Source organism: Vollenhovia emeryi, unplaced genomic scaffold, assembly GCF_000949405.1.
Source record: "Vollenhovia emeryi isolate VEMERY1.0 unplaced genomic scaffold, V.emery_V1.0 DF939120.1, whole genome shotgun sequence".
Classification (NCBI taxonomy): domain Eukaryota; kingdom Metazoa; phylum Arthropoda; class Insecta; order Hymenoptera; family Formicidae; genus Vollenhovia; species Vollenhovia emeryi.
In genome coordinates this window covers 3,511,494-3,534,906 of record NW_011967246.1, presented here as the reverse complement: position 1 = coordinate 3,534,906, position 23,413 = coordinate 3,511,494, and the positions used below count along the sequence as shown (strand labels likewise).

The following is a 23,413-nucleotide window of genomic DNA, read 5'->3' as shown; positions in this document are numbered from 1 at the left end:
ATAATTATGAATGAATTGCGTAATTACGTGACAGTAATATAACAAATAAAGGTGTAATAATTTATATCGACAAGTACAAAGCGCAAAATTAAAAAAATTAATTAATTTCCTTTTTACCTCTGAGCCTGAAGAGTTCGGTGCTGTAGTTGCGGCATTCTTTCTGACTGGCGTCCAGCTCGGCGGCGAGGTCGTCGACTTTGAGCTTCCATTCCCCAATGATCTTGTCGAAGGCCTTCTGTTTCTTTTCGGCAGCGTTGGCGATGGCGGTAGCGCGGTCCACTTCGATTTGCAGGTCCTCCACCTCGGTAGACAGTCGCTGTTTGGTCTTCTCCAGAGCGATGACCTTCTGGTTGAGAGACTCGATGGTCTCCTCGGCTTCGGCCAACCTGGCTTGCAGCTTCCTCTTCGCCTCTTCGAGCTCTTCAGCCCGGGCGACACCCTCGGACTCGTACTTGGTACGCCAGAGTTGCGCCTCGGCATTGGCCTTGCTGAGCTGACGCTGAAGGTCGGCCTTACCCTCGGCCTCCTCTTCCACTTGCTCGCGGATGTTGTCCAGATCGTGCTCCAGATTGCGGAACTTGCCGAGCAGAGTGGCACGCTCGCGCGACTCCTCATCCGCGAGCCTCTTCGTGTCCTCCAGTTGCGTGGTGAGCGAGATCTTGATCTTCGACAGCTGGCTGACCTGCGATTCAGCCTCTTCCAATTGGCGGAGCAGATCGCTGTTCTCGATCGACAATTTCTTCTTCGCGGCATCGAAGTCGTTCAGGGTGCGATTCACCTCCTCGAGTTTGCCCTGGGTCTCGTTCAGCTGATGCTGCAGCTGCTTGACGATTTTCTCTTGGGCGGCCTGGATTTCGAGGGCAATTATAGAGATCAATTTTAGATCGATGCAGATAGCTTTATACACATACAATACTGAGCTCGCCTTTAGATAATTATTATTTAATATACAAAAATAATATCAAATGTTTCGTCGATCTCTTCAAATATGCACTCGGCTTTAGATGCGGAACTTCAACTGGTTTAATGGGAGACACATGTAGATAAATAAATCAAGATAAAGTAGCCGCAAATAGCCAAGTGGTTCTCGACGCAAGAGAAATATTTTCCGTCTTTAAAGCAGCTTATTTTCTCGATTGCAAGAATGCGTCAAGAAGAAATGGTCGAAAAGCGAACTCAAGACATTTAATACGCACACATACAAAAGCGATGCTGAGCAAGCAGGGATTATCGACTCACTCGTCAGATAAAGGACTCGTGAATAATCCTGGGGAGTGGGGGACAATCCATAGATCTGTTTCTGCATCTCTGCGCCTAGCGGAAGCTGTTAGTCGCGTTAGTCCGAGTATTGTTAACGTGGACCGGCCTTACCTTCTCATTGCTCAGGTGGTCGCAGGACGTGCGCAAGTCGTTCAACTCGCTATAGTACTGCACCTTCTCCTTCTCAACCCTAATCGGACACGGAAATAGTTGAAGGGATTACAGGTGAATGACGACGGCACGAATAACAGTATTGTTTGGTTCGCATTCCGGAATGCCGGATTAAACTTACATCACGATTCATCATTATTCTTCACGCAGTCAATGACTAGAATATAAGTAACTTCGTTGGCCAACAGGTATGAATAAGAAGTATCTTACGGAATTTACTTTTGCTTCAAAATTTAATTGTTGCAGGAAATTAACATTCAATTAATTCAATCCGAATTTGGAAAATTAATTAAAATATAATATAGAAATATGCATATTGATATTATTATATATTTTTTTTATTTGATTAAAAGTGGAGAATATTAATAGAATTCTTTCGCGTGGCAAAACTGTAGAAAAGAACGATGTTTAATCCAGCATTCGTGACACAACATGACAATTCGAGCAATAAGACTCCGTAGAATATATTATCTTTTTGGGGGGCGGTTTTTCATTCTGGTAATCACATGTTTTATTTTACGAATCGAAAGGATTATCGAGGGACATTAACGGTGCACAGGGGGTTTCGAAAACCACGTTTAAAAGATACACTCCTGCCATTCCTCTCTTTCTTTTTCAAGTACCTTCTCCCGGGAAACCTGATCCGTAAGAGCACGCGAGCTGTTCAAGTCAGCGTGGATGTCGTGCCGGCCCTTTTCGGCTCTACGAAATATTACATTATAGTCCCGCTGCTTTTCCGTTTCCTCTTTTCTTTTTGTTCAGCAAAAGTCTAACAGTCATTGACGTCGAAAAATCGAAACTCATATCTAATTGCCGATCTTGCCATATTTATATTGTTGTACGATTATTTCTTATCTTCGATGACTATGTGCGATGTTTCTTACTAATCGTTGAACAGTTCAAGCTTTTTATGGTGATTTTTAGCAAAGTTGTCAATTTTTATTCCCTCCTTTTCTCTCAATATTAAATAAAAACAATTCTTTCTATTCTTTTCTATTATTCATATTCCACTATTTCTCCTCATTGAGAAGAAGAAAGTTCAGCAAACTCACCTAGCCTTAAGTTTATTGAGAGTGTCGATTTGTTCGCCCATCTCGGCCACGGCGTCATTGTGCTTCTTGCGCAGGCTGGCCAGCGAGGACTCATGCTGGATGTTGGCCTCCTCGAGGTCCCTGCGGAGCTTGCTGAGCTCAGCCTCTCGCTTCTTGTTCAGCTCGATCTGAGCGGAAGTGGCACCACCGGCCTCCTCCAGACGTTCACCGAGCTCCTCGAGCTCGCGGGCGAGATCGCTTCGTTGCTTCTCAGCCTTGGCGCGTCCGCCGCGTTCCGCCTCGATCTTGAAGAAGTAAATGCAAATGTCATTCCACCACGCATTTATGACATATAGATAGTTGTGGCATAAATCAATTCGGAAGAGTAAGTCGATTTCACAATATTTAACAGATTGAATATTCTTTTGTTTCCTCTTTCAGACTGAAAATTTGGGGAAGAATACATTTGCTTGATCAATTTTGTTATACAAACCTCTTCCTCGAGTTCCTCGATGCGGGCCTGCAATTCCTTAATCTGTTTCTGTAGTTTACCGACTAAGGACTGTTCATCCTCAAGTTTGGCAGTTAGGGACGAGAGTTCCTTGTCTTTGCGTTGGATGGTCTGTTCGAGTTCCTTCTTGTTTCTCTCGAGATCGGCAACGGCTTCCTGCGTGAGCTTCAGATCACCCTCCACCTTTCTCTTCGCCTTCTCTACGTCGGCACTGCAAAGTTAATTTTAATATATTGCATTAAGCATCCTCGCTACAATATTTCATTTTATTCCTATGAAAGTATATTATAATATTATATTTGTACTGGCATACAAACCTATTAATTTCAAAAACAATTAATAATTAGATTAATCTACTTTGAATCGATTTTTCAATCTCTTTTCCAGGAAAGGTGGTCAAGAAAAAAGGAACTCCAAGCACTTGGTGAACAGCTATGGTTCTTGAATCTTAATCTTACGCAGTTCAATTATCTTAGAATCAAACGCATTGAATTTGCTTACCGTGACTTCTTCTCGCGCTCGAGAGAATCCTCAAGCTCGTCGAGGGTCTGCTCGAGCTTGAGTTTCACTTTGTTAAGGTGGTTAACTTTATCTTCGGCAGCCTGTAGCTCCTCCCCGGTCTTCTGGTTCACCTCGCCCTGATTCTTCTTCTCCTTGTTCAGCTTATTGATGAGCTCGTCCTGGTGGGCGATCTCGTCGTTCAGGTTTCTGATTTGATGGTCTTTCGTCGCCTTATCCTGTTCGGACTTCTGGAAATTCAATTCGAGATCCTCGATGTCCTTCTTCAAGCCGGCCACTTCTTGCTCGAGTTTCTTCTTGTTCTGGAAGAGATTGTTCCTCGCGTCCTCTTCTTCCTTGAATCTGTCGCTGATATCCTATGTGAGAAATGTCTGGGTAAGTATTGATAATGTTTATAGGACAATAAAGTACATTAATTATCACCAGATGATTGTGTAGAACCACGAACTTAAGAATTTTAATTACTCGTCGATATTTGTCGACTTTTTAGTTATTAACATTCAATTTATATCTCATTTATTTTGCTATTTAATATTACAGCATTACTAAACATTTTTCACTATTGGATGTATCCTATCTTTTTTATTATCTCTTTAAACGTTGTATCTACTATTTCCTTCATTATTGTGTTCCAAACTCACTAACATTCTATTTTTTACTTTATATTTGTCTCAGTATTATTATTATTGCCACATACTTTTAATATTCTATTTTTTTATCTTGTTTTATATTATTATCATATTCTTATACGGTCTTATATATTCGATATATTACATTTAGTATCCTGTTTATGAGCCATGAGACGACGACGACTTCGCCAACAGCTCCCCGCCCGCGAGGCGATTTAAAATGTAGCTCGGTCAGTTTATTAGTTTATCTCCATTTTTCAGATGACATAATCCCCGGAATCTTGTTTGCCGAAGAGGTATTTGGGTCGATGACAGGTCTGTGCGTGGAATTTATCTCTCGCTGGAGTATCCTTTGGCGTGCGCCAAGTCCCGCGTCGAGAACGTCGAACGCATCTCCTTTCCTCTTAGCACGGCCACGGCGATTAATTGGCATTGACGCGCAATTACGAAGCGGTCCACGCGCGCGGGCACCTAATATTAGTTAATGCGGGGGCAAAGAATATTGGCACAACATCTCGCCCGGCCGGCGCGATCAATCTCCCCGTTTCATCGCGTTTATCTCTTCATCGCGCGCTCCGTTCGGATTCGGCGACCCGAGTCTATATTTGCCGATAGAAAACTTTGGAACTTTTACAGGACTTTTTTTGGGGAAGGGGGGAACGAACATTTCTCCTTTATGGGATTTTGAAAAATTCCAAAGATACTCCGCTAGAGAATAAATAAAAAACCGAGAAAGAGAGAGAGAGAGAGAGAGAGAGAGAGAGAACAATATTGAAGTCTTAGTCTTATCAATCGACATTCAGAAGAACTGAAAACGCGGGAGGGACAACGAAACAATTGAAATATAATTAATACAATGAAAACCCGATAAGAAAATTCATGGAAGAGGAAACACAGCAAAGAGAAGAAGAGACAGACTCAACGTTATCCGAGTCATCGTGTCTCTCTCTCTCTCTCTCTCTTCCTTTCTCTCTCTCTCTTTCTCCAACTAGAATAATCTGGTTCAGTGCACCAGGATCACATCCCGGGCAGGTGGAAGACGAGATAGAAAAATCGAGGTGGCGGCGGCGAAGAAACGACATGGTCTCGTCGGCGATGATGAAGAGGCCGCGAAGGAGATACGGCTGTATGACTATGACGCACGCCTGCACGCGCATGCACGCGGCATATGACGGCATATAAATACACCCTACACCTGTTACCTCCTTCGTTTTCTCTCGCCTCCGCTCCAGCGAGCTTAAAACCGCCGCCCACTTTTAATAACCTGGAATCCGGGATCTGCTAAATTTGTTACCGTTGCCCCCCCCCCTCTCTCTCTCTCTCTCCTCTCTCTCCTCTCTTTTTCTTTCTTTTACTCTCCCGTTCTCTTTCCTTCTTCCTTCTTCCTGCATCGCCTGGCCGTAAATGGTGGCGTTTAACGTCGAAGTCAGCCGCAGTCTTCCGGCCGCCTTTAATCGCGAGAGGATCTCCCTCGACACCGACCGGGCCAATCGCGATGTACTCGATGCAAAAGCTTTTAATAGGCGCGCTTCGCGATCGCGACATTAGCCCGCTTAACGAGCTCGAAGAGCCGCTCTTGATGGCTAACGGTTTCGTAGCGCTAGAGCTAAAGCGAAAATTGTAATTGGAGCAATTACAATAATAATAATCGAAAGTGCATAAGTAAAGATTAATGAAAAGTGACACAGAAATCTCGGACAAAACGACCGTAGAATAAAGATGGAGCAATTGTGAATGGTTATTTATTAACCGAAAGTACAACTGACGAATCGAGCGAATTGTTCAATAAGTATTCAATTAAAACTCGCAAGTACCAGACCCTCTCGAGTGTTGTAGGTTCTTTAGAAAAATTTGGATAGGCCATTTCACTCGGTCATCTTTGCTTAATAATTCAATTTCACGCGGAATGATTTATAAACGTTATCACAGTTGCTTCATTACATCGTGTCTCATATTTTTCTTATCAGCGACTACAGTTTGTTAATTTAGGATTCATTTTTTTTATTTAACAAACTTTTTTATGATTAATTGTCCAATATGTTGCGTATTTTCTTTAATCGTCCCTTCTATTTTAATTCCACCGGATGGAGTTTCAAGTTGCTCGTTGGAGAACAAGGAACGATAGACATTACGAGCCGATGACGGGCGTCGCGATGACAAGGGATGACGAGTGGAGCCGCGGTTCTAAGTGTTTAAAAAGTTCCGTTAAAAATAGTCGGTCTGGAATTCAGCTAGAAAGAAAGAGAGGGGGGCGGGGAAACAGAGAAAATCTGGAATTCTAATCGCGATCACGACTCGTCTATTTTCTGCGAGCGCGACGCCGTCGAGAAGTTATTACCGTTGGCCTTTTCTCCAGCGCGTGTTTCTGCGCGCGCTTAACAACCGGATAAAAATACTGGTGTTCACCATGCTGATGCGATCGTCCAGAATTTCGACGACTCACAGACTCTTCTGGCGAGTATTTACGACGCAGGCGAACAATTGTGAGAAATACGACGAACGTTTAGAGCGAGCGCGAGAAAATCTTAGGGAAAATCGCGACAAATTCGCGAAGCGATTTCGCAAAAGATTTTGACGCTCTTACGGAACGAAGCGACTTTGAAGTCCCGAGGAAATCGTAAAAAAAGACGAGCATGAGACAGTGATAAAATATTTGATAGATTTTTTTTTAGACCGGGCTCCAATTGTTCGAAGACGAAGAAAATATTCGGATTTTATCGTAAATTTCCCATCAAATAAAAATACAGGGGATAATATTATGATTGGTAATAAAAATCTTATAAAAAATATCTGGATAATCGTTGCTTTTGGCACAATTAATTACGACAGATCATGTTCAAGCCGCTGGTTATTTCTCGCACAAGAAATCTGCATTCTCATAAACGGATCTGGACACTAATTTCTTTTGTCATTTAACAATTTTAAGAATAGGTTTCAAATATCCATTTTAAAATATCGTAAACAGAAAGAATTTATTCATAAAAATCGTTAACTATGTCATTCAGAGAAAATGTTAAATGCTTCTCCTGGAAGGAGGACGAGAGAACATCAGCAACGCGCGGCCGGAACTTCTCGGGAAACATCATCTGCAGGTGACGTTAAAGCGGAGAAAGATGTAACAAGGTTGCACGCAACGAATGCACAGGGTGGATACCGTAAATTTAGCAGCGCGATGCGAATATATAAGTGTCGACCGCGTAACCGGATGAGTTGTCGTCCGCGCCGCGCTCGGCACGAAGAAAAATAGCGCGTCTGACTAATTCCGCGTCTCTGCTACTTTGTCGAGCTCGCGAACTTGCGAAATCGCGCGCCGCGCGTAATTCGAGCCGATTTAAATCACGCGAAACGCCCCCCCTCCCGCCGGTCAGTTGATGCCATCGGGACTTGAATTCCTCTTCCTCTTTTCGCGAAGAATTTCCGAAAAATCGGGAAATCCGTTACCGGCTACGCGACGCAACTTTAGCGATGAGAATGAGAGACGTCACAATCCAAAGTTTTTCAAATCCCTCTTAAAGAGACAAAGGTTTAGAATTCGGCTGTTGCGAGCTTTTCTATTTGTCGCGCTTATTTTAATGTTATATTTAGTCGAATGTTGCTATTAATATATTATATTTATACTTAATACATTAATTACATTTTTTTAGATGCTTAATACATTTTGGTTTTAATTTAGAAGCTTGGTTAAGCGTGATTAATAAACGTTTCTGACAAATTATAGTTCTATGAGCGATGATTCTAATTATATAGCTTCTCGCCCTTCGACACCGGTCCGCGCGCGACTTGCGCCACTGTGCTAATTACGCCGCTAATTATATTACTTTCTGCCCTTCGCAGTTGACTGACTGCGGCTTGCGCCAGATAATCAAAAATGATTTCATATCGTGACTTTTGTGACTCGGCCTGGTAGGAAGATCTTTCAATATATTAGCGTCTGATTCTAACTCGTGTAATTACGATTTAATTTTCTTAATGATAACAAAAATTAAATTATTGTCATTATTTCGAACAGTTTCCAATAATACAGTCCTCTTTGAGTAAATTTAGAAAACGCGTATTGCCGTTATTGTTTTGGCCGTTGAAGATTACAGCAGGCGGTTAAAAGAGCTGAAGATGTCGCGTATGTGAAACCGCTATTATCACCCTGAAACTTTGTAATTTCTCCTCGATATAAATCAAAATTGTATGCAAAGTAAACCTTCGATAAAAAAAAATTAACACTAATTAATTTTAGAAGAAGAAGATTTCTAAGTTTGCAATAATTGAAGCTAATGAGCGCAGAGAAAGTTTCTGAGCTCACGACAACTTGAGGCCAGTAAATCTCAATAGCAAAAACTCTCAAGGGTTGATCAATCGGTAATGACTATCGTTAAAAGAATGTTTTATTGAAAAAGAATGGGTTTCTCACCGACAGCTGTGATTCGAGGTCGGCCTTTTGCGCGGCTAGTTTCAAGGATTTCTCCTGGAACTCGGACAGCGAGCCCTTCTCACCCTCCAACTGGCGCAGCAGGTTGGTCTTCTCGCTGAGGAGCTTGGTGTTCATGTCCTCCAGCTCCTTGCGCAGCTTCTCCTCCTTCTCGAAGGCCTCCTGCGCCTTCCTGGCTTTCTCTTCCAGCGCCTGCAACGAGGCCATTTCACCGTCGATCTTGCCGCCGTTCACCAGCGGGGTCGGATTCTCGATCAGCACCGTGTCGCCCATTATAATTGATCACCCTCGGAGAACAACCGAGGTATACACGCGCGAGTGCACTCGATTTCGATTCCCTTTCTCGTTAATACCCGGGGTTGGAAGGGATCCCCGGGAAGAATCGGTCGATCGAACGAGGGTACGAATGTTGCGAGAAGCCTCGACTTTACGGGGATCGACCGCTCGAAGACGAAGAAAACAGCGCGCGGGACTCGGGGGGGAGTGCGACCGGTCCCTACTTACGTCTCGAGGTATCGAAGATAGGCTTTCAACACCCGCGTAATCTATGTACGTGTGCGTGTACGAGGGCGAGGCTTCTCCCTCTTTGTTCGTCGGGCGGGGTTCGCGTAGTTTCGAAGGGGTCGGCGCGAGGTCGCGGGTCCAACTGGTCCCGAATTCGGTCGAAGCCCAACTTTTCTACCCGTGCCCGTGGTCCCTCTACCGTGCCCGTTTCCGGCAGCCAGTAAGGAGCGAGCCGCGACGATCTTGATCGTGGGCGTCCCCACTCCAGTGGCGCCTCGCCACTGTACGTGTAAAAATATTTATAACCGATCCGATACTACATTTCAGGGGGGTGAGTGCAGGGGGAAAGCGGAGAGCAGTTTATGTCCGCGGAGGGGGGTCAGTCTTGGACAAAATTAGAAGCGATCCGGAAGGGCTGTCCTCTCCCTCTCCCTCTCTCACTCTCTCTCTCTCTCTTTCTCTCTTTTCAGCGACCACCCCCTTTTTGGCGGCTCCAGGAGGTGCAAAGTGGATAAGTGGATCGCAAAGAGACCGCTCGAGCGAAGGAACATCTGTGAAGATACGTCGAGGCGAATGGAGAGACTTGGACGACGCGGACTGGAAAATCTTTTTGGATCTGCAATAACGTACTCTCTTCGTTTACTTAACCATCTCTATCTCTTTAATTAGATCTTGTCATAGTCATCGCAGGTGTCTAGAACTGAAGGCTCTATTTTCGGAAAGCTGTAACTGTAGAGGGAATTTTGTTATTTTAATCACGAATAACATATGAATTAATAGAGCTTTGAAAATAGAAAGACTCGACCTACAAGTTAAACCAGATTCTATATTAAAAATAGAACTGCACGATGAAGAATGGGAAAAAGTAAAATTGAAGAATAAAATCAATTATTCCGTAGTGCTGTAACGAAGTAATTGAAAACGATGGTCGGCCAGATGAGACAAAACCTTTAGCAACGATTTAAAGTAATCGAGAGAAACTTGGGGTTAACATTGGATTTCTTCACGGAGACCCCTAGGCCAAATTTTGCGCGAAATATTATACCCCGTTGCTGCATCTCGAATTAATGATTCACTGTAGAATCAGCAGTCAAGTGTCAGCATTATGACGTAAAAACGACTAGACGAAATTAGAAGCGCCGACATTCCGGAGAAGACGGAGCGCGATTCAAAGAATACGGAGACAGCGTCTCCCGAGTCTCTCTGAAGGACGAATAAATGTATGATCCTTTTCGGGGGGAAGAGCCGAGTCTATTAATAAGAAGCCGGCTTCGGTAACATGATCGAACGTTGATTCACCGCCGCGTCGGCTGCCTTTATTATGCTTCTAATTTGGAACACCAGAGCGGTATCAGTGAACTGGACTGGAGAACGGGAGCGTGCACGGATTCCCCTAATCCTCGTTAATTTGGGATTATAGAGTCGGAAATACAGACGGTTCGAGAACGGAGGGGGGTCAGGAGGTTGACAGAATTAGAAGCGTCGGCGTTCCAAAAGGGTCGACCGAGATTTCCCTCCAAATTCTTCCTAGATCGAGTAAAACCCTTCGCTGTCGCAATTAATATTGATTTAATGAATCTTGTTTTCTGCACCATTTGCAACAGCAACGCCAAAATTGAATTTAACAAATAAACGAAAGAAGATGATTGGGCTGGTAAATTTTGTAAATTCAAATCTGTTAAAGAAGCATAATTAAAAAATGTGCATTCACATGAAGTTTCAACCGAGTGTTTTTAATCTGATGAATAAGGCAAAAATGTGCGATGATCTCGACGGTTTGAAATCCAGGGAAGAAATGTAAAAACAAAGGTGTACGATATATATATTCGAGTTACGAAAGTATTACGAGAGTAAAAAATACGTGGAAAAAGTTGGATTTCGAAGAAATTCCGATTTGAAGCTGGTCGAGAGTTTGTGCGCGAGCAAGCCGCGCGCGAAAACGAGAAGACCAGGCGGCGGATAAATAAACGTGCGCGTCTGGAAACTGGAGCCGTTACGGTCCGGGCAAAAGAAGAAACAAATTCCACAGACGATTTCGGCCGGACGGCACTGTTGAGCACGAAACTTGGGTCGTAAATCACCGTCAAGTCGAAGCTTTATTTTGCCACGTTTCCGCGGCCTTTCGCGAACTTTTGATTTTCACAGAACGAACATTTCGACTTTGCAACACTCACTTCTCTGCCCGATGTAGCGAATGTTAACAATCATAATCTATCATGACCCGAGGGTTCCTTTGAGAATTTCTTTGACAGTTTAATCGTCGGAGTTAATCGATAAACTCAGTATAAAACTGCAGAATTCTAATTTGTAAAGTTCACTCGAGATGCAAAGTGAGTCTCAATCTTATGTTCAAGAAGAAACAAAATGGAATAAAGTTTAAATTAATTCAAGAGTCAGGGTAACAATTTAATTGAGACTATTCTCAACCGCTACTATTAGATAAAATTAAGAAATAAAATCCGGAAGTTTCCAATAAAATGGTAAAAGTAACATTTCTGCTCTAAACTGCTGTAACCGCTTCGCAAGGTGCTGATCGAGAATCGTACACTTCATTCCCCTAAAGCTTAAAATAGAAAGATAAATTTGCCGACAATATACGTGTATATACAATACATACACCAAACTTATTAAAAGAATAATACATCATAATTACTCTATTATACAAAAGATTCGAGAACAGAAAGAAAACCTTGACCGCAAGAGTTTTGTGTATTTTTAATATGTAGAGAAAAAATTTTTCTATCAATTTCTGCATTTAAATAGACAATTTAATAAATATCAAACAAGAGAAACAATGACTGTAGAAGAGGTTGCAGAAATTTGAAGAAAAGTCCGATCTGTCAAATAATACTGATTCTTTTCATCTGACAGGACCTCGAAGAGACACTTACGGCCATCTCGTCCTCGATGCGAGTGACGTTGAGTAGAGGCTTGATCTTCTGCCACAACTTCCACCACGGCCAGGTGCGAAGTTGGAGATACTTCCTCAGGTTCCTCTGGACGACCACGAGGGCCAGGCGTTGCTCCTGGAGTTTCTTGTAATCCTTACGGGACAGGTAACCTCTGATGTAAGCCTGCATCCAGGATACGATCTTGCTGAGACGCTCGTCGCGAAGTTCTTCCATCTGACCCAGAACTCCGGCGCGGAAGAACACCTATTTTTCCGGAAGCGAAGAAGAAATCGAGCATTGAGAGAGAAAGTTAAAAATAGAGAGATCGCTCGTCGTAACGGACCTTCGCGATGTACCTCGATTATCGAACGTGATGATCAAATTGACGCTGGTCGATTTGAAATTTGAAGAAAAGTACAATAATTAATTTAAGGGGAACTTCAACGAGAGTTAATACGAATAATTCAAGTTCAGAAAGCTATTGACAATTGTATACCATCGTTACACAAATATATAAATAATTTAACTCCATAGTTGGTTCAATTTTTACAAAATTTACGGTATCGCTGGAAGATAATCGCGGTACACCGCGTCAACTTCCACAAACTAGCCTTCCATGCCGCTTTTAGCTCGAAAAGAGGGTCGTTATTCGACGGTAGGAGGTAAACAGAGATTGCCTCACACTTCTCGAGGGATTACACCACGCTGAAAATTGATTTGGCAAAGGTATCCTTTGTTAGCGCGACTGATGATAGCTCGTAATTAATTTGCTCGAACGAGGCTGTAAACAGTTAATCGCCGAAGCCACGCGATGTTAAATTGACACTCTTCGACGTTTAATGGCCAACATTTGCGTACGACTGTGCTCGGAGATCGTAAATACATATAAAATAAATATACAAAGAGCGTGTCGCACGTTCTTGAAAAGTGTACTGCAGAATTCCGGGATTCCAGAAACCCGGAAGACGCGGATCGTAAATTCGACTCCTGCTTCGGTCCTCCAGTTTGTAAATTTGTCATCTAAACTGCTTCTGAAATTCTGTCCGGGATTCTTTCCGAAAATTTAGATATTTAATTTTCTCCCTTTACATCCCGATGTTGGCGAATAAATCGTCGGCGCCGGTAAAAGCAACGCGAAAGCTCACGAAACGTCCGCAGGATATCCGACGTTCGATGTATCCTGCGAACGTCCTCGCGATCCCTCGTGTTGTCCACGACAGATTCGGAATAGCGTTTGCGCGCCGTGACAATGCTATCACGACGTGGACCACAGCAGGTGTCCGATACCTTGGTGTGACCCATGCGGTACTGATCACTCTCCAGATTGATCGCGTCCAAGATGATCTGGGTGGCCTTTTGCGGCTCGCAAGGCTCTGGCACGGCATTGGCGCACAGAATTTTGTATCTGCGTTCGTGGCCGACCGCGCCGTCAAGTGTTTTGCGGTTCGGTGTGTTTGGCGGTGATACATATTGGTATTTGACGATGTGTGTGTTCACAAAACAGACAGAAAAAAAATCACCACGCCAGGTTAGAGGTTTGTCGTATTATTGCTTCTCGTTGCTGTAGAATCGAGAATACACCGGAGGGGGAGGAGGTAAGAGGGGACCAAAGAATAACGAGTGGTATCCTTCTAGGATACTTTGGTCGGGGAGATCCACTTCATGTCGATCCCGAGGTAAGACATCGTTTTGAAGCGCGAAGCCTCTGGAGACTTGCTTTGCCGAGAATTTGTTAAGTTTCTAGGAAAGATTTCTACGAAAAAATACGAAAGGGTTGTACGTGCAGCATCACGAGACAGGTAATTTTCACCAGAAGTTGAAAAGTCGACAGTAAATGTGAATCGAGACTAAGATTGCTTCTCCGGAGTACTCGCACTTCAAGACGCGTCGTCCTTATGTCTACCGCCCAGTCGCTAAGGGGCATTGACGTATCTAGGGGCTCAAGTCATCATCAATGACAACGGACGGACAGTCACTCGTGTCAACGATGTTCGAAACTGCCTCGCTGGATCAACAATCGAATTAGCTTTACCATCGAAAGATCTCCGAGTCGTTTGAAATTAAGGCGAGGCTCTCGCTCGTCGAACATCGTCGATCGCGCTCAAAGCCGCGCTTGCAAGATCGCCGTCGGCCCCGGGGCCCGACCGAAAGTTGCGGCTAGGGCGCGGGGGAAAGGGGGTAAAACGTGCCTTGGTGTGTCCAAGACGGTAAGTATCAGCGTCGAGGCCGGTGGAGTCCAGAATTGCCGCGGCCGCGTCCTTGGGCTCCTTCGCCTTGTCGACCGCCGCGGGCGCCAGGATCTTGTACCTAGATGGGGGTATCGGGGTACACGGGGACAAACGTGCAAACCAATTAATACGGGTGTTCTAGATTTGTACTTCCTCCTGCTGTCCCCCGATCGGCTCTCGCTCCTCCTCGATCGCTAGATCACGAGTTTTATGGGAAAAATTCGGGGGCCCCACTTCGTGTGTAATACAATTCAAAGACTGATCCTCTAATCTAATCGGGTATTCTAAAAACAATCGGGCAACAGATTCGTACACCTGGTTGGACTTTTCATCTGTTTTCACGAAACGACTCACCGGGGGGGGGGGGGGGTTAAAACTGAACGGCATTCGAATATACACGTAACATTGCAATCAATGAGGGGGCGGGGGGGGGGGGTCGACGTGCTGGACGTCATGAGGCAAGATTCCAGCGTGGATCATCCTTGAGTCTCGCCGATTTACAAACGCGAATCAACGGAGAGTCGTCCGTTTATTGTCGAGATACGCGAGTTCGTGATATTAACAGTAGAAAAAAAAACTGAAATACACAGATATAAAACTAACGAGGCGAAAATTTAATACATCGTTTAACGTTGATCTTTCGCATTTTGTCGCGCCGCGAATATCGCGAGAGTACTTTTATTCTGAACGGGGACCTTCGGGATCATCCACGTGGAGAGATCTGTCTCTGATTCTTCGAACGGGGGGGGGGGGGAGGGTGCGAAAAGTGGCTAGTCCACCAATTTAGAAACAATGGGGCGGTGGAATCGTCAAATCCATTCCTATCGAGGGTACGTCAACTAGCCTTAGTGTGACCGATCCTATAGCTGTCCGGATCGAGTGCGATCTCCTCAAAGCACTTAGCCGCGGCGATCTTGGGATCGCCTTGGGCCGCCATTTGGGCCGGCGCTAGGATCATGTAACTACACGGTACACAATAAAGATCCGATTACTATATGCGAGTTCGAGGAAAATAATCCTTCCCGATGCTTTCGCGCGAGAAATTAATCGGAAAAGTCACGTTGATTTTCGTGGGAAAAATTGAAATTATAAGAAAAAATATATAGAAAGAAAATAGAGAGAGAGAGAGATTATCTTTTTCAATCTTCCTAAAAATTCTTTCCGAAAAATAACTGTTCTAATTCCGTCGTATTCTGAAATCTATCATTTCAAATAGTATAATAAATTAGAAAAACCTGCTATGTCGATTATGTTTAAAGAGATACAATAATATAATGGAGTGACACGGCGCACAAAAATCTTAATAATTAGAGTCCGCTAAACTCAAAAGAAATCAACAGACATTGCAGATTTTTGTAAGCTATAAGTTATTGCGAATGCTCGAAGATCGAGGAAGGAGACATTTCTATAAAATATCAAATCATTATGCTTCCAATTTCCAAGACCAAAGACACCTTTAAAAAGTAAGTCCGACACGATATGTGCGTAACAAAAAAAAATTATCATTCCTCGAGCCGTCGGCTTTTCGATTTTCCAGCATGTAACTAACGGCTAGAGAAAAATAGAGGGGATTCTCACCGTAGCTTGAAATCAGGATACACCATTCTGTTGGGGAAACCTTTACGACAGATACGGATGCCTTCAAGCACACCGTTACAAGTGAGCTGATGCATGACCAGATGGGAGTCGATCACACCCGGTTGCTTCAACTCGTTGGGGATGATGCAACGGACGAAGTGGGGCTGGGTGGCACGCAGGGTGGTCATCAGATTGTTCAACTGCTCCTTGTAGGAGGACGACACGGTGGAGAAGCCACCGCCCTTCTTGCCACGTCCGCCCTTGCCGCCGCCGCCGCCGCCGGCGTCACCGGACTGACCGGGATGATCGGCGAAGATCTCCACCAGCAGCTTGTTGGTGGACTTTTTGAATTGATCGACCACCGTGTCGTTCAGCGGGTCCTTGTTCTTTTCCAGCCAGCCGGTGATATTGTATGGTACCTGAGGCCCGAAGAAACTTTCAGTTATTCTGTCTCTTCTTGAAAATAATAAAGAATCTACATGTTTTCGAGCTTCTAGCAACGTAATAATAAGTAAAATCATCGAAGAGTCAAACTATGCTTCTTAAATCATATAGAATTCATTTCTCGCAAAGATATCCTTTTCATTTGTGCGAAATCAAGTAGGTGGAGTCTTGATTATGTCTAGGTGGATAATTAATACTATCTCTTCTTTTAGTAAAAACCATTCTAACTTTCTCTTGTAAATAAGGTGGCGCGCTAATACTTTCAAGAGTTAGACATTTCTTTTGTACAAAGTAACATTCAAGAACTGCGTACGTTGCCAGCATAATGGCCGATGGCGAAGTGGGCCGCTTGCTGGCCGGGTTTAGGCGGCTTCGGCTTCAGATAGTTGGGACTCTTGCCGAGATGGTTGTTGTTCAGTTTCTCCTCGAAGGTCTTGTCGGTGGCTTTCGGGAACATAGACTCTTCCTCAAGAATGGAGAGGATACCCATAGGCTGTGTCGCGAAAGAAAGAAACGAAGAAACACATCAGGTTCCGTCACGTCTCGAGAAGTTTCGCATTTTCCAAGAGTAGCGTTACGTGAGTACAGACAATGTATGTCCTTTTCCTCCTCACCGCGTTAACTATACGTGAACGTTTCTCTGTTAAATCGCGACTGATTCTCAACGCCAAGGTTCTACCAGTAAGAAAAAGAAATGGAGGCGTTTGTGAAAGTGTCTGCAAAATGTTTCGCGCGTAGCAAATCTCGTTAGTGCCCCAACTTTTACTGAAAACATATGCTAAATACCTCGTTGATACAGTTTGTTATGCCCCAACTTTTACTGAAAACATATGCTAAATACCTCGTTGATACAGTTTGTTATCTACTTGCTCGATACTGCGACATTAATGTACCTTTACTTCTGCGACGGTTAATCAATTATACTTTCGAGTGTAATACAAGATTCGTATGAATTAATTGCTGATTAATAATTAATCTTGCAGACTACGTACAAGAGGAAAACTCCAACGCTACTCTTAGCACTGCGTTATCTGTAATTCTACAATATGGATTTATTGACGCGACGCCTCGGCAATGATTATTGCGCCTCAGAGATACTTCATTTTCTCGATACACCCGAATCCTATATCTCTTGAAAGCGCATATCTTTTCCGACACATCGCTCTTTCCATCCATTATAAGCTAGAGCGATAGATGATATTCTGGGTCCACCGTGTGAGTTTTCAATCGTGAGTGTCGAGATTCTATTTTGACAAGAAAATTTTGATTTTATACAAAAAGATGATAATTTTAAGCGCTCTTTGCTTAGAAGAAGAATGAAATTTTCGTAAACATAAGATACAGAAATTTTTAACTGAATTTCTAAATACAGGAATTTGCACAAATTGCTTCAAACACTCGCTTATTTTGATCTCAGCGTCGAGCCAAATCTCAAAGTAATTATTCTTCGAACATAAAGAATAATTCTTGAAGCTAACGAGAGAGTCTGCGACCGAAAACTTGGCGCGCTAGACCCACGGTGTGTAAAAACGATGGTACGTACGTAATTAAGTACACACACAGGCGAGGAGGCACAACAATTTGGCAGGAGGCACACAACATTGGCAATACAGCTGCAAACTTAATGGGCAAGCTAAACTCGAAGCGCGAACTGCCGCGTTACTGGATCACCAGCCGGGTGATTCGGAATATCGAGTCCGTGTCCCGCGCGGACCCGTCGCTTTACCTTCTCGATCAGATTGATCGTCGGCTCCAAGTCCATGCCGAAATCGATGAAGGTCCACACGATACCTTCGCGCTCGTACTCTTCCTGCTCGAGCACGAACATGTGGTGGTTGAAGTACTGCTGCAGCTTCTCGTTGGTGAAGTTGATGCAGAGCTGCTCGAAGCCGTTGAACTGCACTCGTTCATGCACCACGATGCACACAGGCACACAGCGAAGAGACAGAGAGAGAAAGAGAGGGAGAGAGCGAGAGAAAAAGAAATAGAAAGAGAGAAAACAGTGAAGAAAACGGGGCGAGGGCAGGACAGCGTCCGTGTCCGGTCGGTTGGTCCTTTGATCTTTCAGTTGGTTGTAAATTTCTCGCGGCGTGATCGAAGGCGGTATTCGAAATCGTTTGGGTAAACCGAAGAAAGTGGAAATTCATTATGTAATCTAGGTGAGTAAGCAACAATTAGATCCCATCGCATAGACAAATCGCTCCGCCTTTCGATTGACGCAACGAGAGATAAAAAAAAGAGAGAGACAGTGCTCGAGTGAAAATGTGACGGTAGGAAGTAATGTTAGTGTTCGATCGAGCAGACAGACAAGACAGGAAAACATTCAGCGTAGTGGGTCTCGAGCGTGTATGCTATTCGGGAAAAATCCCAAGTCTCCTCGACATTCGGGCCCGCGATCTGTCGATCTGCCTTGGCCGGGTGATACCTTCTCAATCAAATCGATAGTCTGCTGGAGGTCCATGCCAAAGTCAATAAATGTCCACTCAATGCCCTCGCGCTTGTACTCCTCTTGCTCGAGGATGAACATGTGGTGGTTGAAGAACTGCTGCAACTTCTCGTTGGTGAAGTTGATGCACAGCTGCTCGAAGCTGTTGAACTGCTCGACCGAGTAGCGCAGCGGGGTGGACGGGGGCCCATGCGAACGGGGGGTTTAAGCGAAGAACAGAGAAAAAAGAAACAGGTGGGAACAGCCGTCATTAGTGCTGCCTTGATGTCGCGAGAGGAGAACGTTCGACCGATGACTTCGACCCGTAACTTTCATCGTTCGATTTTGGGGCGGGGGTGAAAGGGGGAGGGGCGGTCGACAGGGTGCACTCGATGTGCCCTTGGGGGTTTATCCTTGAGCGTGCGGTAAACTCGAAAAATTTTGCAGGCTAAATTATTTTCAAGATCTTTAATTCCGCAAAAATTAGGTAGCGACACGTTGAAACTACGAACCTCGAAATATTACACAGGCGTAGAGAATAATCGATCTCAATTCTATGCGAATAATTAAATTTATACAATTATGCCGAATCAAATCTCACTGTAGAGTTCAAGTGGCAAAAAGGTAGCTATGCTTTCCAAGTTCATCGCACGTCTCGCAAAGACACTCGCTAGTGCCGTTATGTAGTCAATTAAAAATGGCATTGTGATGAAGGCTGTACATTCGTTGTGTTAGCCAAACAGAATTTGTTAAGTGAATAAACTTTGAAAGATGAGTTTCGGGATCGACACTCAATGTGCCTTTACATGTGTATTGGGGAGAGGGTGAGGAGCAAAATTGCCGGGTCCATTATTTGTCGTTGATTGTTAACAATTAATCATCACTAATTTCTTAACTTTAGCCTCCTATATAATTAATTCGTATTTAATTGTCATTCCGGAACTCGTTGATTAATGTCACGCTATAATCGGTGTATTTCTTAATCATCGAGCTCTGAAATGTTTCACATTCGATGCCCGTCAGGAGCTTTACTGACGTCTGATAATCTCATTACAATCTATCAATCATAATTGAGACTTGCACGATCAATTTATATCGACAATAAGCTTCGTTGATTTTCGTCGGCTTTTTCTTTCTCTTTCTCGACTCACGGTTCGTCCCGGTCTCTTCAGGATTGCGAACCGGACCCAGTGGATCGTCGAAGACAATGATGTTTGATCGTCGCTCAATCCGTTGAGCGATTTTAGGGATATTTTTCACGGGCACGATATTAATGCCGTTGGGGATGTGATGGGATACCATCAGGGGCAAGAAAGGGAAAGAGCGATTCAGGTACCCGTATTAAGTACCTTCGGGAATTGCGATCGGCGTCTTCGTCGTCCTCGAAGAGCCAGAGAGACGGACAGAAGCATAAAAATCCGGTCAAAATTCACCGGGAAGCAACATTAACAGTTCACAATTTTTTTTTTTGGCGAAGTTCCAGAATTCGGTTCGCTCAAGCTCGCTCGATGTCTCGCTCGTTCGTCATCCGTGGGATCGATCAACTCCCAGGTACCGGATCGATGCGTTCAAACCTTGATTTGAGATAACTGACAATACCTTCTCGATCAGCTCGATACAAGCTAGCAAGTCCATGCCGAAATCAATGAACACCCAATCGATGCCCTCCCTCTTGTACTCCTCTTGCTCGAGGACGAACATGTGGTGGTTGAAGAACTGCTGCAGTTTCTCGTTGGTGAAGTTGATGCAGAGTTGCTCAAAGCCGTTGAACTGCCATTTTTTGCATTTGCATAATGCGTAGGCGTGCGACAGGAACAAGAGACAGAAGACGGTAGATAGACGAACAGAATGAGGTGGAGGAAGGAGAGAGAGAGAGAGAGGGAGAGGGACAAAAATCATTATTAATCAGACAAATACTTCGACAAAATTAAATAAGCGTCTTGTGTCATATGTGTGTCGAGGTTAACGCTAATTAATCAATACTTTTTCAATTCCGATACTTAAAAAGAAATTTACCCCGAAGATTGTCAAATTTGACTTTAATCTCCGCAAATAAGTTTTCTCAAATGTGAATCGAGTAAATTTTACCTCGCTTTAGTTGCAACTTGTCATTTCACAATAACACAATTCTTATTTCTCTAAATCTTATATTTTTACGACGCTCGATGAGAAATAATTCTCACAATTTCTCATAAAACTGTATAGAGTAATTAGGAAAAAAAAATGTTTGCGAAAACCAATACGTGCTTCCGTTTAATTAAAAACTCGATGTGTTTCCTCGGTAAAAAAATTAGACCATACGGGATTTCGGCGTCGATACTTTTAACAAAGGTGTGACGTAGAGAAGGAAACTAGACTAGCCTAAAGCGGAATGCGACAGGAATGCTTGCTTGTCGAAAACAATACGTGCGGCCGAAACCGCAAGATCGACGACACAAAAAATGATAAGAAAGAAGGGAGAAAGGAGGATCAGGGAGGGACGGACATAAATGACCAACGATAAGAAAACAGTGGACGATCACTTTGTTTTTTAGGGGATAAGCGTTAGAGTGGCGGTCTCCTCTGATCCGTGATAATTCGTCAGGGATATCCGCGTGCTTAGTAGCTATCTCAATTCTCGTGTCGTGTCATTCATTCGTTATTTAGCTTTCAGCCATCCCGTTTTCTCTTCTGTTTCCGACCGTACCCGTCTGTCTGGGCTTTTACCGGCCAGGAATCGATCGATCCGTCGTCCTAATGTACCTTCTCGATCAGATCGATACATGCGACCAGGTCCATGCCAAAATCTATGAAGGCCCACTCAATGCCCTCCCTTGTATACTCTTCTTGTTCGAGGACGAACATGTGGTGGTTGAAGAACTGCTGTAGCTTCTCGTTGGTGAAGTTGATGCAGAGCTGCTCGAAACTGTTGAACTGTTCGAGAGCAAGAAACAGGCATGCGTATGTGTATGTCATTGTCTTATTCTTTGTTCCATTCTTGACACTTCTCTTTAGTTTTCGTACTTCTTTTGTCCTGTTTCTTTTCAGGGATTTCTTACACACGTCTACATCGACCGGAATTACCCGAAGTTTCGTTTCGAAACAAATGTTCTTCGTGAAACTTTTGTTCTCAATGCAATTGATAAAACACGCATGGAACGAATAAGCTTTTTGTTCAAACTTTAAGACTGACAAGGTGATTCTGACATTTTGTTAATATTATAGCATTAACTTTTTCCTACTAATTAAACTGTGACTGGGAATGAGACAACCCAGTGAGAAATGATTCGAATCGACGTCGATCGACGGGTCATTTCTCGCTGGGAATAGATTCGAATTCTATTGTCAATCGATTCGAAACTCCGGGCCGATCGAAGTCTCGTTACGAGGGATTTTTCTGCAAGACACGTAATATGAATCGGTGGTGTTGCGCACCGTTTATCACTGGGACAGATGGTATCAATCGCATCGCGACCTGGCACGAGGTCGTTCATTCGGGTTCAAACTTATCATGTCAGAGAATGTTCCAGTGTCTCGATTCTAGAATATCGGTCGGTTCATCCATAAAACGGAACACGGAAGAAATACAAGGTCAAAACTACTTCGAAATACGAGATCGCGCTAAATTCAAAGCCAACTGATAATGCACCATATCTGTTTATCCGATCCTTGTTAACAATCCCGGCAGTAGATTCTTTTCGAATAGTATGAGACGTCACGTCGTAGGCAAACGATGCAAAAATTAATTCATTTAATCCGCGACGAGTACAACCCAGTGAGAAATGATTCGTCGATCGACGTCGAAACGACGTCGAATCGAAATCGGCACCGTCGAATTGACGTCGATTCGACATCATTTCGACGTCGATCGACGAATCATTTCTCACTGGAAAGTGTATCCGTGTACGATTTTTGCGTTTTGAATTTAGTCACCTCTCGTGTCTGTGATCAGATGTCTTTATGATACCAAGTATACAGGGTCCAACAATATTAGTCTACGGCCAATAACTACCATCTCTGTCATAATTACATCAATAGGGAAACCACTGTAAAAGGGTGGTTCTGCACGATCCTGACTGTCCTGTTTGCTAATGGACAGTTAAACATACGTGTATAATTCTAAAAAAGTGGGCGGTGGGGGGGGCAAGTGGTTAATCATCTCTACACCATATTCACTCTGTGTGAAGTCCACTGTTTCGATGACGATAACGATGACAATGAATGGCTTCGAGGAATGAAAAACAAACCCTTTACCTGCACGCTGTCCCACTTGGAACCAGACAGAGCGAATGAGCGTTCCTCGGGGGGATCTAAGAGTATCTAAGAGCATTCTCGACAAAGGGCTCCCTATCGCGAGTCATGCCGACGAAAGTTTGTCTAATTAGAACAATTCCGCTACTTCTATGGCGTGCAGAAATATTCTGGGGGCAATCGAAGTGGGGATTTTACGAAACCATGCGTTTCTCAGGGGAACAAAAATGACAATTTGTAATTACTTATATTAAAACTTAGATCACTAAAATTCCCGTCGCTTAATGTTAATGGATAATTTCGTAAATAATAAAATCGCGAGAATATTAATAAGAATTAATCGTCACACCCACAAAGAGTTCATAGTTCTTTCGGGACAGCTACGGAATCACTCGGGAGACCAACTCGGGAGCATCTAAAACTGACGTTGAGGTTCACAACATCCTAAGAGGGGCATCTAAGGAATTGCTGATGAAAGTATTCAATAAAAATAAAATTCTCGAGTCCATTCAGGATACAAGACAAATCCATTCAGGGGGTCTAACTAGCGCCTAAGCTCACGTTGAGGC

At 43.8% G+C, this 23,413-nt stretch overlaps 1 protein-coding gene across 28 annotated transcripts in view; it reads right to left on the bottom strand.

The window, feature by feature from the left end:
- LOC105570649 (myosin heavy chain, muscle) overlaps window positions 1-23,413 on the bottom strand; it is a 48,733-nt gene that overhangs the window by 4,273 nt on the left and 21,047 nt on the right. For 6 of the 28 annotated variants that reach the window (XM_012028018.1, XM_012028016.1, XM_012028009.1 and 3 more), the window contains exons 11-21: window positions 21,357-21,527; window positions 16,503-16,682; window positions 15,746-16,164; window positions 14,129-14,246; window positions 11,940-12,203; window positions 8,527-8,736; window positions 3,475-3,848; window positions 2,956-3,184; window positions 2,484-2,767; window positions 1,372-1,450; window positions 118-847 (exon numbers count right to left, since the gene is read on the bottom strand). In XM_012028018.1, the coding sequence (XP_011883408.1) occupies window positions 118-847; window positions 1,372-1,450; window positions 2,484-2,767; window positions 2,956-3,184; window positions 3,475-3,848; window positions 8,527-8,736; window positions 11,940-12,203; window positions 14,129-14,246; window positions 15,746-16,164; window positions 16,503-16,682; window positions 21,357-21,527 (3,058 nt within the window). Of the gene's footprint in view, window positions 1-117; window positions 848-1,371; window positions 1,451-2,054; window positions 2,134-2,483; window positions 2,768-2,955; window positions 3,185-3,474; window positions 3,849-8,526; window positions 8,737-11,939; window positions 12,204-13,226; window positions 13,345-14,128; window positions 14,247-15,011; window positions 15,130-15,745; window positions 16,165-16,502; window positions 16,683-18,614; window positions 18,786-20,213; window positions 20,385-21,356; window positions 21,528-23,413 lie in introns of all 28 variants that reach the window. The other 22 variants (XM_012028031.1, XM_012028020.1, XM_012028012.1 and 19 more) reach the window with 11 other exon arrangements.